This window comes from Lampris incognitus, chromosome 8, assembly GCF_029633865.1.
Source record: "Lampris incognitus isolate fLamInc1 chromosome 8, fLamInc1.hap2, whole genome shotgun sequence".
In the NCBI taxonomy this organism is placed as follows: Eukaryota; Metazoa; Chordata; class Actinopteri; order Lampriformes; family Lampridae; genus Lampris; species Lampris incognitus.
Window position 1 is genome coordinate 54,962,964 of NC_079218.1, and position 20,168 is coordinate 54,983,131.

At 42.6% G+C, this 20,168-nt stretch overlaps 1 protein-coding gene across 4 annotated transcripts in view; it reads left to right on the forward strand.

Moving 5' to 3' along the window:
* ttc3 (tetratricopeptide repeat domain 3) overlaps window positions 1–20,168 on the forward strand; it is a 128,865-nt gene that overhangs the window by 105,212 nt on the left and 3,485 nt on the right. For all 4 annotated transcript variants that reach the window (XR_008810616.1, XM_056285128.1, XM_056285129.1 and 1 more), the window contains 4 exons: window positions 6,853–7,121; window positions 10,960–11,074; window positions 11,168–11,281; window positions 11,401–11,493. Coding sequence is in view for 3 of the 4 variants with exons in the window: in XM_056285128.1 (XP_056141103.1) it covers window positions 6,853–7,121; window positions 10,960–11,074; window positions 11,168–11,281; window positions 11,401–11,493 (591 nt within the window). In the remaining variant the exon portion in view is untranslated. The remainder of the gene's footprint in view (window positions 1–6,852; window positions 7,122–10,959; window positions 11,075–11,167; window positions 11,282–11,400; window positions 11,494–20,168) is intronic.

The window sequence follows — 20,168 nt, forward strand, 5'->3', positions numbered from 1 at the left end:
AGCCTATTTGAAAATATCTGCAAATATGAATTTGAAATTCATGAACTTAATAAAAAATCAGAATATGCTCTGTTCCAACTTAAAACGTTTTATGAGTCAGGGAAGAAAACCTGCACGCTTGTAGGCTTTTAGCCAGATGGCTAAAAGAACAAAGCTCTGCCCACATAATTCCAGCGATAAGAACAGGGGGTTCTCTTGTGACATCCTCAAAGAGAATTAATGTTTTTATAGTATTCTATGAGAATCTGTATAGATCATCTGACACGCCAAACATATTGTCATTGCAGCAATGTTTTACTAATATACACCTTCCAAATGTATCTTCTGAGCAAGCAGTTTTTCTTAATGAACCAGTGACACAGGAAGAGATGAAAAATGCCATCTTGGCTATGAAAACAGGGCACCTGGAACCGATGGATTCCCTGTCAAGTACTACAAAAAAAAATATAGACACAATTACCCCAATACTAACAAATGTATTTAAGGAGGCCTTTCAAAATGGTTCACTTCCACCAACATTTAATGCAGCACTTACTTCACTGATTCCTAAGAAAGGTAGTGACCATACTAATTTCCCGCTAATTTCCGGCCAATCAGCCTCATTAATGTTGACAGTAAAGTATTGGCTAAAGTACTGGCTCTAAGGCTTGAAACAGTTTCGGAATTGGAATCAGATTTATTGGCCATGAATGTTTGCACACAAGTGGAATTTGACTCTGGTTTCGTGGCTGTCACAGTGTACTTAATATAGAATAACAACACAACAATCTTCCGATATATACACAAAGATTGACGTTATACAGGCAAAATAAGAGGCAATAAAGTGCAAGTGCATATTGCGTCACAAAGTTGTACATTATGCATACTGATCAAGTAGGCTTTATAAAGGGAAGATCTTCTACTGATAACCTGCGAAGGCTCCTACACTTAACGTGGTTAACCTCTTCCAGTACAGTGCCAATGGCTGCCATCTCAGGGGATGCTAAGAAGGCCAACAGGATTGACAGGGTGTGACAGGGTTTGAGGGTTTGACAGGGTCTAGTGGGGTTTTCTGCTTACAGCCCTGTCAAGGTTTGGTTTTGGCCCCAGTTTTAGTAAATGGTTAATACTAATGTACAGCAATCCCAAAGCTGCAGTCATGACAAATGGTCTCATTTCCTCATTCTTTAATCTTGCCACAGGAACATGACAGGGGTGCCCCCTCTCACCACTTTTATTTACGATTGCCTTTGAACCTTTGATGTTAGCCATAAGAGCAAACCCTGCCATTAAATGAGTGGATGGTGGTGGGAGTCAGCATAAGCTAATTTATTTATGCCGATGATATTCTATTGACTAGCGATCCCAAAAATTCCTTACCATCATTAATGAACACCATTCATTACTATTCAAAGTTATCAGGTTATCGAATCAATTGGAACAAGTCTGAAATGATCTAAACAATATCACCCACAAGTAACAATACAACATGATTTTAGATGGATCCCAAAAGGCATATTATATTTAAATATCAAGCTTAATCCAGACCTAGGTAAGATAATACAACCCGGTATCGCGCCAAAGCGTGTAATACACCCGCTGGTCCAGTGTGTCAGTGTCACGGTTTGCCTTGCTCAGGCGTGAAAAGTACACGCGTGTATGAAGGTGCAGTGCCAGCAGGGGGCGATGATTAAGAGGGGAAGGCAGGTTAGGGTTAAGGTTAGGGTTGGGTTAGGGTTATGGTTATGGTTAGGTTTAGGGTTGGGTTAGGGTTATGGTTGGGTAAGGGTTAGGTTAGGGTAAGGGTTAGGCGAGGGATTTTGGAAAATGCTGTATGCTTCTTTTCCTCCATGGGGAGTTGCTGGCATTGAGTTAATCATTGCCCCCTGCTGGCACTGCACCTTCATACACGCGTGTACTTTTCACGCCTGAGCGAGGCAAACCGTGACACTGACACACTGGACCAGCGGGTGTATTACACGCTTTGGCGTGATACCAGGCTGGATAATAACGCTGAATTTTGAACCAATCCTTCAAAAATTAAAACAAACCCAGGGAAATGGGTGAAGCTAAACGTGTCCTTATGGGGCAAACTAAATGTTAATAAAAATGATAATAGCCCCTGAATTTAACTACATATCCATGATGCTGCCATTTAGCACACCTGACCACATTTGTAAACACTATGAGAAACTTAAAGACTTCCTCTGGGCAGGGAGGAAGCCCAGATTCAAGCTAAGCAAAATGTGTGCACCCATAGATAACCAACTGCCTCCTCTGGTCAGTCGGGGCGGCTGTTTGGGGGGGAGGGGGAACGGGGGAATAGCGTGAAACTCCTCACTGTCAGGTTAAAAGAAGCAGTTGGCGACTCCACATGTATCGGACGAGGCATTTGGTAGTCTGCAGCCCTCCCCGGATTAGTAGAGGGGGTGGAGCAGTGACCGGGATGGCTTGGAAGAGTGGGGTAATTGGCCAACTACAATTGGGGAGAAAACGGGGCGGGGGGGGCCGGGTAAAAAGAATAAAAATAATAATGATGAAACAATAGGATTTAGTTACTAAGTAAAAAAAATACATTGTGAGTTTTGCTTTTACAAACATGAACCATTATCTACATTTAAAGTTTATGAATAAATCTAAGTGTGGTCGGTTAGTGCCATCAGTTGTATAGCTGTTACCAGATTATAATGTTAGAGAGCTTTGGAATCTTAAAATTTTACCATTGTTACCTTATGAACATTAAAGCTTAATGAGATTTTGTAACCATCTATCAAATAGTACCACTTTGGCACTGTCCCTTTCTTCAGCTTTACAATGGAAGGAACCATAAAGCTTCGTCTCCATGTTGCATATTTTTAATGTTTATGTATGTGACAAACCAGTTTGTATTTGTAACGGAATTTGGTGTGGACCAGCTCCCCTGAGTTAGTCTCATTAACTCAAGGCATGTTATAGAGTGGCGGCACGGTGGTTCAGTGGTTAGCACGGTCGCCTCAGAGCAAGAAGGTTCTGGGTTCGAGCCCGGGGTAGTCCAACCTTGGGGGTCATTCCAAGTCATCCTCTGCGTGGAGTTTGCTTGTTCTCCCTGTGTCTACGTGGATTTCCTCCAGGTGCTCTGGTTTCCTCCCACAGTCCAAAGACATGTAGGTCAGGTGAATCGGCCATACTAAATTATCCGTAGGTCTGTGTGTGTGTGTGTGTGGGTGTGGGTGTGGGTGGGTGGGCCCTGTGATGGCCTGGCAGCCTGTCCAGGGTGTCTCCCCACCTGCCGCCCAATGACTGCTGGAATAGGCTCCAGCATCCCTGAGAGCAGGATAAGCGGTTCAGATAATGGATAGATTACAGTAAGCTAGTATATGGTTCTGAATGTGATGGAAATCGTCCACAACTTGACTCTCTCCTGGGGAACCTAAACTTCCCCTTAGTCTCGGTTCTATAAAACCACTCAATGGGTGGTGAGATTTCTGAGACAGAAATTGTAGAAGCTATTAAATCCTTACAAAATAATAAGACACTTGGACCAGATGGCTTCACCTCTGAATTTTACAAAAAAATTTGCTTCCAACTTGTTCCCCCTGCTTCAAGCCATGTTTAATGAATCTCTGTCAGTAGGGTGCGTTCCGCAAACCCTATGACAAGCGTTGATAACACTTTTGCCAAACAAGGATAAAGACTCACTTCAGTGTGCTTCATACTGTCCGATTTCCTTATTAAATGTAATTATAAAATACTAGCTAAAATTCTAGCAGATAGATTAGAGAAGATTTTGCCTCAGATCATATCTCCAGACCAAATGGGTTTCATTCTAAATAGGCATTCCAGCTCAAACTTGCGAAAATTAAAAAATATTATGTACTCCCCTCTGAGCCGCTCCCCTGAAATGGTTGTATCACTTGATGCTGAAAAAGCATTTGATCGAGTTGAATGGCAATATATTTCTTTTCAACTCCAAATAAATTTGGATTTGACAATGCCTTCATCTCTTGGATTAGACTACTTTACTCTCTTCCTTTGGCCAGTGTGATCACCAACGGATAACAATTTAGATATTTCTCAGAGGTGTAAAAACCACGTCCAGAAAGTAAAAGTCCAAACCATGTATTTGCTCCATTCATGCACTACACCAGCAGATTCTAGTCAACACCACTCCTCAACTAGGTAGGGAAAACTAGCTAATGAAATCAGCTGGTTTAGTAACATGGTTGGAGCAGATTTTGGACATGTGGACATTGGTTTGGACATTTACTTTCTTGACCTGGTTTTTACAACACTGATATTTCTCACTTGGCAGGGGTACTCGTCAAGGCTGCCCCTAGTAGCCCCGTCTTTTCGCTATCGCCATTGAGCCCTTAGCCATTGCTCTTAGACAGTCTAGGGGGTTTTTGGGTGTGGAACAAGCAGCCATAATTTATTTATAAACTGTCTTTGTATGCAGATGATCTTCTTTTGTGTATTTCGAACCCCTAAACTTCCATTCCTCCTATTATTGAGATTTGACTAAGTTTGGAAAAGTTTCAGGATACAAAGTTAATTTTCAGAAAAGTGAAATGTTCCCCTTAATCAAGCAGCTACCCTAATTTCTATCTCACATTTCCCATTGAAGATAGTCAAAGACGGCTTTAACTATCTTGGGGTTGAAATCACATGCACTTTCTCAGCCCCTTCACCAAGAATTTTGGTATTTTATATGAAAAATGTAAACAAATAATGGCTGGATGGATGAAGCTCATAGTTGGATAAGTCAATCTTATTCGTCGTCGTCGTCGTTGTTGGCGTCTCTCGTGTCTGAGGATCCATTCCAAGAGATTAAGGTGTGTGCTTAAAAACTTGGAGCCATTCGCTAAAGCGGTGATCAGGTCACGACGCTGGTCCACACTGCTTGGCCTGGGAAGATCTAGTTCCATGGCAACACAGGAGTGAAGACGATGGGATCCGCCACAGGTTGCACCCAAGTGATGGTCGGATTGGGAGTCCGGACTGCCCACTTGTTAGGCACTTACGAGCCAGGGATGTGTGGGATTTTTAGAACTGCCAGTCCGCGGCCCCGTTAGGCTTTAGCCAGCTGAGTGCTGCCCAGGTTACGCCAACTCCACAAGTGAAGTCCGGTCAATACCGTGAGGAGGGGCCTATCCGGGGTTTGTCCCGCATGCAGGAATCGGTAGTCTGTACCTTTCAGCCTACATCACATGACGCTTCAGCAATCTTATTAAAATGATTATATTACCAAATTTTACTTACCCATTCCAAAATATCCCCATTCTGATCAAGAAATCTTTTTTTCAATTCATTAGAGAAGAGTATAACTTCATATATCTGGAACGGTAAACCACATAGAATTAAAAGAAGTGCGCTGCAGAGACCTAAAAAGCTTGCTGGCCTTGCGCTACCTGATTTCATTTATTATTATTGGGCTTGTAACATCAAGAAAATATTATCCTGGATGGGGGAGTGTGTGCAAGACAGCTGTGAGGCCTGGGTACAAATGGAACACGCTTCCAACCCATTTCATTTACACGCCTTAATTTGTGCCTCCTCACCCCCTCCTCAAAGCCAGTTTTCTTCCAACCCAATAGTGTGCCATTCAGTTAGAATTCGGTCACAATTTAGGAGACATTTTAAGTTGCATATGACATCAGTACTTTCCCCTATCCAAAATAATTACAACCTCCTGCCTTGTCTCTGATTCTACCTTTGGAGTTTGGTTCTCAAAGGGATTCAAGTCACTTTGTAATGTATATGTTGACGGAAAATTCGGTTCATTTACACAACTTTCCCAAATGTACGATCTGCCAAAATCTCACTCCAAATCTGACACTTTGCCCAGAAAACATGACTTCTTTCCCAAATTTGGCAACAAACCATACAATCGATCACATTCTTTCTTTATCCCCACACTGCAAAGGCTTAATATCAATTCTTTATGACAAAATAAGTAATATCTCCCCTCATTCATTGCAAGTTGTTAGGAGACTTTGGGAAGAGGACCTTGGAGGGGAAATGATAGATGATGACTGGGAGACTGCACTTGGCCTACTACATACCTCATCACCATGTGCAGGACACAGTTTAATACAACTAAAGCTCGTTTTGAGAGCACATTTGACCAACGCTAGACTGGCCAAAATGTTTGCTAATACAAACCCTTCTTGACCTTGCTGTAAAAGTCAACCAGCAGATCACACACATTTTCTGGTCATGCCCTAACCTTAACATATTTTGGACCAGTATTTTTAACGCCTATAACAAGATGTTTCAAAAAGACATTCCTCCTAACCCCATATGTGCCCTATTTGGTTTTGCTCCAGAAACTCGTACCCTTAAAGGTAAAGCACATGTAATCATAGCATTTACCTCCTTGCTTGCTAGACGTCTCATTCTTCTCTCATGGAAGTAACAAGCGCCACCTACTTTTTCCAGATGGATTAAAGACATTGTGCTGTTTTTGAAACTTGAGAAAATCAGATACACCCATCAAGACTCTATACAGAAGTTTATGAAGATTTGGACCCCCTTTTTTGGCTATTACAAGAGCTTACAAATCCCACTCAGTTAGGAAGATCAGAGTTAGATTGAGGCGGCAGAGAACTTCTGCCCCCCCCCACCTTTCTTTTTGTTGTCTGTTTATTTTCCTTTTTCTTTTTTCTATGTGTATGTGTGTATTATGAATAAGATGTATGGCAAGATACATGTGAAATCTGTGTCCTAATGTATGTATATGGATTAGGTATAATGCATTTATGGTTATGTAGTTCCATATATATTCATGTATATGTGCATAAAAATGTCTTGTGAAAATCAATAAAAATTGTTAAAGGGAAAAATATTGAAATTTTAGCTTGGTTTTCCCCTCCCCTCTCTGTTTGAATTCTCTAGATGTTTCTGTCAACTGCACAGTCGTCTCCCGAGGAGCTATCAGATCCTATTTTACCCGAGACCTCCAATGTTCCAGTCTCAGCAGTTGAAAGCCCCATGCTTTGCCCACAACCTTCCAGCCTTCCAGCCTCCAACCTCCCTCAGCAGCAGCTTGAACTTGAGACTCAAGATAGCCAGCCCAACCATGAAACCAGCCCAAAGGAGCTACACATCAGCAAGCACGACAAAGCTCTGGAGTGCCTCAGCACAATCTTCCCTGACTATACCAAGTAAGACTGTGGTGTTAACGAACAGAAATATTGTGGAACAGATTAAATTAGCATTTTCCTCTTCATTTATATTACATGCTTTTGTTTGTGTGCGTGTGTGTGTGTGTGTGTGTGTGTATACACACACACATATACAGGGCGGCATGGTGGCACAGTGGTTAGCGCGGTCGTCTCACAGCAAGAAGGTTCTGGGTTTGAGCCCCGGGGTAGTCCTACTTTGGGGGGTCATCCCAAGTCATCCTCTGTGTGGAGTTGCATGTTCTCCCTGTGTCTGCGTGGGTTTCCTCCAGGTGCTCTGGTTTCCTCCCACAGTCCAAAGACATGTAGGTCAGGTGAATTGGCCGTACTAATTGCCCCTAGGTATGAATGTGTGTGTCTGTGTCTGTGTCTGTGTCTGTGTGTGGGTGGGTGCCCTGTGTGATGGCCTGACGGCCTGTCCAGGGTGTCGCCCCGCCTGCCGCCCTGCTGGGATAGGTTACAGCATCCCCGCAACCTTGAGAGCAGGTTAATCAGTTTGGATAATGGATGGACAGATATATATATATATATATATATATATATATATATATATATATATATATATATATATATATCAACACGGATACAGGAAAAAAGTTTTAATGCATGGCAGTTAAACGTTTTTAACTGCAATGCATAAACAGCAATGCGTTAAAACTTTTTTTCCTGTATCCGTGTTGGTCGTCCGCTCCTCATTAGTTGAGCACTTACAACACCATTGACAGTTTCTGAAAAAAACGCTCTATATATATTCATATATATATATACACACACACACACACACACACACACACACACACACACACACACACACACACACACACGCACACACACACACACACACACACACACATACATAGTAGCATTCCATCGATTCCTGGTTTTCAGCCCTTGTAGAGAACCTGTAACTGGAAACTCCTCACAATGCACAGAGAGTTTCACCTGTAGTCCAGCAGCTTGGGACTGTACAGCAAGCGAAAAGATGGGGCCAAGGGTTGGTGTCAGAGCCACTATCCAGGATGAAACAAGGAACATCCATGAGTACATAAGAAAGAGGGCCCTCCCTGGACGAAGTGATAAGTGAGTACCTCAGGTAGCAGAAGACAGAGAGTGTGGAGGAAGAAGAATAGGAGGTATCATGGAAGACTAAGCCCCTCCATGGGATGTACCACCGACAGATAGAAGACATGGCTGTTAACAAGAAATCCTACCAGTGACTAGAAAAGGCTAGGTTGAAGGACCAGCACAGAGGCTCTGATTATAGCAGCACCAGAACAGGCCCTCAGCATCAGATCGGTTGAAGCAGGGGTCTACCACACCAGACAAGACCTAAGATGCAGGCCATGCAAAGACCCCCCGAGTCATTCCAGCACTTAGTAGCAGGATGTAAAATGCTTGCTGGGAAAGTGTACACTGAAAGACATAACCACGTGGCTGGGATAGTGTACAGGAACATCTGTACTGAATACACACTGGAAGTCCCCAAGTCCAAATAGGAAACACTGCCAAAGGTAATTGAGAATGGCCGAGCTAAGATCCTGTGGGACCTCAAGTTCCAGAATGACAAGCAGGTGCTGGCTAACTAACCAGACATTGTGGTGGTCAACAAGGAACAGATTACAGCAGTAGTGATTGATGTGGCAATCCTGAGCAATGGCAACATCAGGAAGAACGAGCATGAAAAGCTAGAGAAACGCCAACACGAGGGAAGAACTAGGCTGGATGTGGAAGGTGAAATCCACAGTAGTCCCAGTGGTAATAGGAGTGCTAGGGGCTGTGACCCCCAGACTGGGAGAGTGGTTCAAGCAGATTCCAGGAACAACATCTGAGGTCTCTTTCCAGAAGAGTGCAGTCCTAAGAACAGCTAAGATGCTGCACAAAAACCTCAGACTCCCAGGCCTCTGGTAGAGGATCCAAGCTTGAGGAAAACACATACTACCTTTTTATATAGTGCTGTTAAAAAGGGTTTCCCCCCTTTCAGATTTCCTCTGTTTTTGCATATTTATCACAATGGTGCCCTAAGTCACTAGCCAGACTTTTCTGTTCTGTAGTTCCCCGGTGGTGGAACGAGTTACCAAACTCCATTCAATCCACTGAGTCCCTCTCCATCTTAAAGAAGACGCTAAAGACCCAGCTCTTTCTGGGACACCTCCACACCTGATGGTATTAATAAATGTACAAAAAAAACAAAAATGCACCCTATGCATTGCCTTTGTGCACTGCCTGTTGACATCCATGTCCTATCGGACCTGAACCTAGTTTTTTGGCACTTACTTGCGTTGTTGTCTCCTGACTAGATCCTTGCTTATGTTTTATTAGCTCTCAGATGTACATCGCTTTGGATAAAAGCGTCCGCTAAATGAAATTGTAACATTGTAACAATAAATGGTTTCAGAACTTCATACAAAATATAATGTAAGATGAGGAGAAGCTGAGTAAATATGAAATAGTTTTTAAATGATATTTTCATTTATTGAAAGAAAGGTTATCCAGCACCTATGTCACCCATGTGAAACATTGCCCCCCTGAACTGGTTGTGCCACCTTAAGCAGTAACGACTGCAACCAAATGCTTCCTCTTGGGATCAGTCCTTCACATTGCTGTGGAGGAACGTTTTCTTCCTCTTTGCAGAATTGCTGTAATTCAATGACATTGGAGGGTTTTCGAGCATGAAAGACCACATTCTCATAATTATTGATTATATTTATCTCAGCACTCCTTGGATTCTTGACTTCTTTGCAGTATTTGTATCCTGTTTACGGTTCACAGAAATGGTTCCAACTGTATATAGTCATTCCTTGTATACGTATATTCCTGAAGATTGCTGTTGTTTTTCTATGCAAGTACTTTGAGAGCCCCTAAACCAGAGTCAAATTCCTCCTATGTCCAAACATACTTGACCAATAAGACGAATCTGATTCTGATTCCGAACTGCTCGTTTAAGGTTCTGCCACAGCATCTCAATGGGCTTCAAGTCCAGACTTTGACTAGGCCACTCCAAATCCTTAATTTTGTTTAATTTGAGCTATTCTTAGGTGGACCTACTCTTGTGTTTTGGATCATTGTCCTGCTGCAAAACCCAATTACACTTCAGCTTCAGGTCACAGACTGATGACAACATTCTCTTTCAGAATTTTCTGTTAGAGAACAGAATTCATGGTTCCTTCAGTGATGGCAAGTCTTCCAGGCCCCGAGGCAGCAAAGCCTCCCCACACCCTCACACTACCACCACCATGTGTGACTGTATGATATTCTCATTGTTAAATGAGACGGGCAAAAGTCAAGTCAATTTTATTTGTATCACAAATTATAAATTTGCCTCAAGGGGCTTTACAACAACACAGCATCCTGTCCTTAGACCCTCACATCGGATAAGAAACAACCCCCTAAAAAATCCCTATAACAGGGAGAACAACAGAGGAGGGATCTCTCTCCCAACATGGACAACGTGTAATGGATTTCGTGTTAATTTCATCTATTTAAAATGAAATCTGCAACACTAAGTGTGCAAAAGGTGAAGGGGTCTGAAAACTTTCTGGAGCCACTGTATCAATGTATATGCATGGTTTAATTGCAGATTGGGGATTTAACTCATACCTTTCCATCAATGGCCCTCACTGATCTTCTGTACCTTAATATAATTTCAAACAATTTCCTTTTACTGTTTGTGTTGAGATATCATGCACTAAATTAACAAAGAATTTATAAGTGAACAGTAAATGTTGAGTTGAAAATTCACTAGTGATCTGGAAAAGAGGTCTCTTCTAAGGATCATTAGTATGTTAATATAACGGGTAAATTGTGTATGTGTTTGCTCAAGGCCAGACTTATCTGCATTTGTGTGGGAGCTGTCTGCAGCCAATGATGAAGCCCTCACGCATATGGACATCCAGGATGTTGTTAGCAGAGTGACTCAGTTAATCTTGGACCAGCAGGTACACACAATCTTTTGCATGGGAATAATCTAGTCATTCTAGGACTACTATTCACTTTTGGACTTAGTGAATCATTGTGTTTTCTGTGTTCAGGAGAAGACAAACTCGACCAAAAATGTTGGACTGAACGTTCAGCATGTTGGGAACCCTTCTCCTTCCCCTGCCTGGCAGACAGTTAAATCACAGAGACAATCCCAGACCAAAGCTGTGAGTTTACAAACGTTCTAGAATTGTGCCTACAGACCTGAGCAATATTTTTTCTAGCTCACATTCAAACCTCAATAACTTGTCTATGTGCTTGGATTTATCTGGATGGGGCTGTACAGCTGAACTTGGAGGATCCCTGTATCATCTGTCATGATGATATGTCCCCAGAAGATGTGTGTGTCCTGGAATGCAGGCACAGCTTTCACAAAGAGGTGAGCAAGGATACCCTAATCCTCCCCATAATGATAGAAATCAATAATAGAAACCCTGGATTTCTAGAAGACTAGATACTTTCACATTATAATATACAGAGTCTCCAATTTATTAGGTACACTATCTAGTAGTGTGTTCCACCTCCTTTGCCCCTCAGAACAGCATGAATTTGTCTAGGCATGGATTCTACAAAATGCTGGCTAGGTTGTGCAAAACTTTTGTGCCATGTGGAAATGATTACATTGCGCAGTTGCTGCAAATTAGATGGCCGCTCAGTCTTGCTGTGAATAGCGCTTTCCACTTCATCCCAAAGATGCTCCGATAGGGTTGACATCCAGGGACAGTGTAGGTCACTGAAGCAATGAAAACTCGGTCATGTTCCTGGAACCATTTGGTGACGATATGTGCCGTGGTGCATTATGCTAGAAGTGTCAATTTGAGTGTGGCTAAACTGTGTCCATGAAGAGATGAATTTGGTCAGCAACGATGTTCAGATACACTGCTTTTCAGCGTTCTTCAATGGGTATCAGGTAATGTGTGCCAGGGAGGCATCCCCCACACCATCACACGGCCACCACCGGCCTCTATTGTTGACACAAAACAGGATGGCTCCATGGGTTCATGTTGCGTGTGCCAAATTCTGATGCTTCCATCAGAATGACGCAGAAGGAACCCAGATTTATTTGACCAGGTAACCTTTTTCCACTCCTCAACGGTCCAGTTTTGATGTTCCTTTACCCACTGGAGACTCGCCGTCTGGTTCTTCACTGGCAATGCCAGCACCTGACATGGTCTTTGGCTGTTAACATTAATTAGGTGAGAAAAATGTTCTGCTTTAGCTGCTGACAGTGCTCACTTATAGCTTAACAAACAATCATGCCACGTAAGATGAGAGACTTCAAGTTTGGATTCCCGCCATTTCCGATCAAGTTTCCTACAGGCCAGTTTAGGAGCACGTGTCTCGTCAGTGAACCAGGGTGTTGATTTTCTTTTAGAAGTTATAGGTGCCACCGATTGGAAGATTAGAAAGAGTTGCATTTAGGTCACTAGCAAAGCTATCGTCAGTCAATACAGCAAAAGGCTATGAATGGTGCTGAACACATTGGTGCCACACAAAAAAGTGCCACCTGAAATTTGATAAAGTGGTGTGACACAGCATATACTATAAGAGGAGCGATGGGCAGATCAGAAACAACTGCACCACGTGCTGGAATCTGATGAAGAGTGTTGCCACTGTGACGGGTGGCTTCATGCACACTGTAAACGAAAACAAAGGTATCAAGAACTGCAGAAAAAGCCTTACCAAGAGGATCAGATGTTTTTAGATGGATATTGAAATCACCAAGGATTAAGATATTGTCAACACGAGTGGACAGAAATTCTGTGAAATCATCTAAAAACATAATACAGCCCAGGTGGCTGGTAGAGAACAAGAAGATAAAATGGCAGGAATCCATTAACCTGGACAAAGCAGTTCATGGCTGTTGCAGAGGGAGACGTGACTAACACCTCTAACGATTAAAATCTAGTATCAGATTTTGAGCCAAGAGTAAAGACAGAGTTATAAATTAGAGCAACAAACCCACCTTGTTTGGTAGCTGGAGCGGCATGAGCACTAGCGTAGTCAGGTGGTGAGGCATCATTTAGTGTTAAGAAAACATTTGGTTTGAGCCAAGTTTCACATAAGCCACGCATATCAAAATGATGCTCCAAGATCATTTACCAGCATCGCTTTGCCAGACTGTGATCTGATATTGATAAAGCCCGTTTTCAGGGGTTGTGTACTACTAGAATTTGCTAGGATAGGCCTTTGATTGGGGCCAGCAGTGGATGCAATAATTTTAATTGGGGCAAGATATCTAAAGGCCGCAACAGTGGAATTGGGAGGCCTGCTTACACATCAAAGAAGAGATATAGTTGTGATTTGGTGAGATGATTTGTGATACACATTGCCACTGCCAGAAGTAGATATGGTAATTAGATTGTTGTGGTTAGCTATTGGTGTGGAAGAAAACTTGCGCATGACACGGCAGGGGAAGAAGACAGTCTCAATCTGATAAACTACACTATCAATCTGATGACCTACACTATCAGCTGACCTGCCTCAACACATTGACTGACTCCAAACCTGCACTAAACTTGCAGGTTATAAATAGCAGGTTCTCTAATTGCTTACAGCCCACCATGCCTTGAGTCCCTAGCGTCACATCTGCTGTAAGCAACTGTCTACACTACTGGATCGTATAGTGGGGCCTTCCCCAGTAGGATGGAGGCCATCTGCTTTCAGCAGGCTAGGTTGCCCCAGAAGGATGGCCAGTTATCTAAAAGTACAAAACCCTGTTCTATACAGAACCGAGCCAGCCTGTGGTTCAGTGAAGCTAGCCTACCTTGAGTCTCATTAGTACCCCTCACAGGAATAGAACCAGATAGAATTAATAGATGCCGACTCATCTTTTTGGTGAGGTCGCAAATCTACTAAAGAATGGCTCAGGAGAAAGAAGATTTATGTTTTGTTTTGGCCAAGTCAAAGTCCTGACCTACATCGAGATGTTGTGACAGGACCTGACGTGAGAAGTTCATTGCAATAATCGCTCAGAAGGGATGTTGGAGACTGATTAGTGGCTGTAGGAGATGTTTATTTCAAGTTAACGCTGCTATTGGAGGTGCCACAAGCTGTTGACTGAGGGGGTTCATACATTTTTGTGCACATGAAATCTGCGTTTTTGTGAAATAAACCACTTTATTATATAAAAAAAATGAAAATATATCTTTTTTATTTCTGTTCTTTTTTTTAGAATGTCTAACAAATTGGGTTTAAATAAAGATTTTGTAAGTTTTTTAAATATTTTATACAAAAATAATGACCGCAAAAAAGTTCACAAACTTTCAAGCAGCACTGTAAACTCACATAGGATGTTGATCCTTTTTTAATTGTGCCTAATGGGCCTCCGGGTAGTGTGGTGGTCTATTCCATGCCTACCAACACAGGGATCGCCAGTTCATATCACCGTGTTACCTCCGCCTTGGTCGGGCGTCCCTACAGACACGATTGGCTGTGTCTGCAGGTGGGAAGCCGGATGTGGGTGTGTGTCCTAGTCGCTGCACTAGCGCCCCCTCTAGTCGGTTGGGACGCCTGTTCGGGGGGGGGGGGGACTGGGGGGAATAGCGTGATCCTCCCAGGTGCTACGTCCCCCTTGTGAAACTCCTCACTGTCAGGTGAAAAGAAGCGGCTGGTGACTCCACATGTATGGGAGGAGACATGTGGTAGTCTGCAGCCCTCCCCAGATCAGCAGAGGGGGTGGAGCAGCGGCCGGGACGGCTCGCAAGAGGGGGGGGAATTGGGGGGGGTCCAAAATAATAATAATTGTGCCTAATTATAACAGATATGCTTAAAATGGACATGCATACGAGGTTTGTCAACCTTGTACGCATTTTATGTTAACATATTATTATTTATCCATATTTATTTATTTATATTTATATTTATCCATATTTATGTATATTATTATTTATCCATGTTTATTCGTATTTATATTATTATTTATCCATGTTTATTTGTATTTATATTATTATTTATCCATGTTAAACAACTGTACACTTCAGATGAAAGTGGTTATACATATTTATTTGTATTTATATTTATCCATAACAACTCTGTAAACTCTCAGATGAAAGTGGTTATACATGAGCCCCACTTGCACTACATTGACTCACACTGTCCCAGAAAGAGTTGACTCTTTGCAGGAGGGAGGAAGGACGACTCCACCCCGTCTGCTCAACATGGAGCCACACACGTCCACAAGTGACACATCGACTTTACATGAAATGGAAATAATCAAGATAAATGTTTATTTCTTTAACAAGTGCTTTTAATCGAGGCTAAAGCTGACATCCATGAGTGCTCTGCCACACAGTAGTGTGGTGGTGCACAACCCCCCAACCCGCCTCCACTCAGAGCAGCGTCTCCACCAGCGGACACTAATAACGTACAGCCTAGCCTGCATGCACAGAGCTGTGCTTCATAAATTCTTTACAAGTGTTTTCAAAACTGAGACGACGCTTGTAAATGCTGTTTAAAAATGAATGAATCATCAGGAACTCACCGTCAGTACTGATGAGACTGTCCTCCAGCCAGTCAGCACTGATGAGACGGTCCTCCAGCCAGTCAGCACTGATGAGACGGTCCTCCAGTCAGTCAGCACTGATGAGACGGTCCTCCAGCCAGTCAGCACTGATGAGACGCTCCTCCAGTCAGTACTGATGAGACGGTCCTCCAGCCAGTCAGCACTGATGAGACGGTCCTCCAGCCAGTCAGTACTGATGAGACGGTCCTCCAGTCAGTACTGATGAGACGGTCCTCCAACCAGTCAGCACTGATGAGATGGTCCTCCAGTCAGCACTGATGAGACGGTCCTCCTGTCAGTCAGCACTGATGAGACGGTCCTCCAGTCAGTCAGCACTGATGAGACGGTCCTCCAGTCAGTACTGATGAGACGGTCCTCCAGTCAATACTGATGAGACAGTCCTCAAGTCAATACTGATGAGACGGTCCTCCATCCACTCAGCACTGATGAGACGGTCCTCCAGTCAGCACTGATGAGACGGTCCTCCAGCCAGCACTGATGGGACGGTCCTCCAGCCAGTACTGATGAGATGGTCCTCCAGCCAGTACTGATGAGATGGTCCTCCAGCCAGTACTGATGAGATGGTCCTCCAGTCAGCACTGATGAGACGGTCCTCCAGTTTCCTGAGTTTCTCCATAACAGCTGCAGTTTTACTGTTCATGACAGAGACTCCCTTTTCTTCTCCCCGACAGCAGAACCATACTTCCACGTTCATGTTGGACCAGTTTTTTTTTTCCGGATTTTTACCCCTTTTTCTCCCCAGTTGTACTTGTCCAGTTACCCCACTCTTCCGCTACTCCACCCCCTCTGCCAATGCGGGCAGGGCTGCAGACTACCACGTCTCCTCCAATACATGTGGAGTCACCAGCCACTTCTTTTCACCTGACAGTGAGGAGTTTCACCAGGGGGACATAGCGCGTGAGAGGATCACGCTATTCCTATAGTCCCCCCCCCCCCCAACAGGCGCCCCGACCGACCAGAGGAGGCGCTAGTGCAGCGACCAGGACACATACCCACATCCGGCTTCCCACCTGCAGACACAGCCAATTGTGTCTGTAGGGACGCCCGACCAAGCCGGAGGTAACACGGGGGATTCGAACCGCCTTCCCCGTGTTGGTAAGGGATGGAATAGACCGCCATGCTACCTGGACGCCCCGTATTCTACTTTTCCTGTGATGTAATGACAGCTCCACATTTATTTTAGATGCGTGTCTCATTTGATTTTACTGCAGATGGTTGAGGAAATGCCTCTGCAGGGGGAGAGTGTGTTGGGGGTAAATCTGAGGGGGGGGACACACCACAGCTGGCCAGTGTTGCATCATATTAGTGAAACGGCGTCAGCATCAAACGTTTGTTCATTCGTGCAAACAACCCCAAGAGGTGTTACCCAGAAGCAGTGTTGTGTAACAGTGGCGCTAACTTCCACTGGAGGAGCGGTCCCCAGCAGGAAGACGGTTCCTCACAGCCGGTGTTGGGACGAACCTTCACAGCTGCTGTGTCGTAGTAACAACCCTCGGCCTGTAGTGGACAGCATAGTTCACCATTGGCAGCTAAAGCCAAGAAACGTGAGGTTTGATACGGTAGTGACTAAATGGATGTTTAAAAATAAGTTGCTGGGTTTTTTTCCCACAGGGGTCTTTGTTACAGCAAAATAAACAGTTCATTAAAGCTTTCCTGGAAGGAATGGCTGCATGAAGCAGGTCAGGCTGCATTGCTTTGGTTGGGCTGTAGTAGTTTACAAAATATAACACTCACAAAATGGCAAATAATTTAATAAAGGTGACATCTATAAAACATAAAACTGCATTGCCAACAAAGTCTTGCTGAAACAGGGAGAGTGTGTTTGTGAGGCACTTTTACGTTTGTTCCCTTTTCTTCGTTTGTTTACGTTGGCTATTCACTCAACAAACTGCTAACATGACTCACTTCTGCTACATCGGTTGCAGCCAAATATTTTAGCTGAAGTTATATTTACATTGAGTATTTATATTGAGTATTTATATTGAATATTTATATTGAGCATTTATATTGAGCATTTAGCCTATTGAATATTTATTTTGAGTATTTATATTGAGCATTTAAATTGAATATTTATATTGAGCATTTATATTGAATATTTATTTTGAGTTTTTATATTGAGCATTTATATTGAGTATTTATATTGAGTATTTAGTTTGAGTATTTATATTGAGCATTTAGCATATTGATTATTTATATTGAGTATTTATTTGAGTATTTATATTGAGAATTTATATTGAATATTTATATTGAGCATTTATTTTGAGTATTTATATTGAGCATTTATATTCAGTATTTATATTGAATATTTACATTGAGTATTTATATTGAGCATTTATATTGAGCATTTATATTGAGTATTTATATTGAGCATTTATATTGAGTATTTATATTGAGCATTTATATTGAGTATTTATATTGAGTATTTATATTGAGTATTTATATTGAGTATTTATATTGAGCATTTATATTGAGTATTTATTTTGAGCATTTATATGAGTATTTATATTGAATATTTATATTGAGTATTTATATTGAGCATTTATATTGAGTATTTATATTGAGCATTTATATTGAGTATTTATATTGAGCATTTATATTGAGTATTTATATTGAGCATTTATATTGAGTATTTATATTGAGTATTTATATTGAGCATTTATATTGAGTATTTATATTGAGCATTTATATTGAGTATTATCGGGTAGATAACGCTCGTTAGCCTGTCGGGCAGTTCCTCCAGGAGAAGGAAACTTGATTCAAACCGCCGCTGCCTTGTGGGTATACTCATCTACGGGAAGGCTTCAGGAAGAAACCCTGAGGAAAAATCTACATCCGTCTCCATTGCCAGTCGTCTCGCTTTTAGTCTTGCTACTAGAAGAAAGGTAGCAGGTGGTCTCGGATGAGAGAGTGGGGTTGATAATGTGCAACTCTTCCTCACTTTAATCATCGCGCAAGTCATCAGTCACCATCACAGGATGACTAGATGGTCCTCGTCACTGCGACGGACGAATAACAACATAACATATGGAGTATCCATATGGAGCGTGTAGGACTGTCCAGTATGGATGATGGGCAGTCTGGCTGCAGGCCTGCTCACTGTCTCATGTGAGACTTCAGCGACTGTTCACTAACGTGCTGAAGGCTTTAAGTGCTTAATTTTTTTTCTGCCTAAATACAAATAGTCTGTTATTTCTAAATGATTTCTGCTGAAAATTTAAAAAACATCTGGATTTATACAAATTTGCAGATTAATGATGTGTTTTTTTACGATTTTGCTGCAGCTTGGGGTGATTTTAAACTGAGAAAACTACAGCAAATTCAGACCATCAGACCTGCAGATTGACGAACTTGTATTCATTATAATAATGTGTCCCAACCATCAGCTTCTTCAAAACCACTCATCAGTCGAAATTTAACAATATTTGTGTAATTTTTAACACTAGAGTAACCATTCACACCATGAAGCATGTGCGTCTGGTGTGCATGACGGTGCACATGTGCAGCAACCGTTACCAGCATGCGGACCAGACAACAAGACGTGTAAAAGACAGAGGACAGGTCGCATGTGTCGCTTAGGTGTATAATTTGTGTGGGTGTAGGTGTGTAATTTGTGCGGCTGTAGTAAGTGTGTCATTTGTGCAGCTGTAGTAAGTGTGTCATTTGTGTGGGTGTATGTGTGTAATTTGTGGGGCTGTAGTAAGTGTGTCATTTGTGGGGCTGTAGTAAGTGTGTAATTTGTGTGTCTGTAGGTGTGTAACTGGAGCAGGGAGCGCTGAACGGTTAACAGTAAAATGAGGTGCAGTGTGTGAGCTTGGTTCCTTTGCAGAGTTGTAGTGTAGCAGTAAAAGCTCTAGGAATGATTTCCTGTCTGTCTTTGGAAAGGCTTTGATTTGTCCCAGCATGGGCCCGCGTTACACCTGCCGGCAGCGTTACCACCGGGGTAGTGTTGTCACGGCGTGGGCCCTCGTTACACCTGCCGGCAGCGTTACCACCGGGGTAGTGTTGTCACGGCGTGGGCCCTCGTTACACCTGCCGGCAGCGTTACCACCGGGGTAGTGGAGCATTTTCCCAAGTCATGAACAGCATCGGTGCCTCGTTTTTAATGCAGTAAAATACCACCTCCTTTTGATGATCTGCATGTCTCTTAAGAAATTAAGAAGAAATTATCTTATTTTAATTATAATTATTTAAATTAAAAATAAATTTAATTAAGAAAAAACAAGTTAAAAGGCAAGCAGTAAAGTATACCACCTCCTTTTGATGATCTGCATGTCTCTTAAGAAACTCATAAAACCAAATCACCGCTACAGTACCGCCTCGCATGGCAGCATTGCTTCTCATTTACGTACTGTTGTCAACTTTACAAAGGTTTCATTGATGAACAAAATCTATTTAAAAGCATTGCTAATTTGTGTCAGTGCTGTCCTGGGAAACAGGTTTTGGTAGTGTGTTGTAACCCAGCACTACGTTTTCAGTTGCGCCTCCTGGTGGTAGAAAAGAGAAACAACAGTTGGATTTCCTGAGAGAAA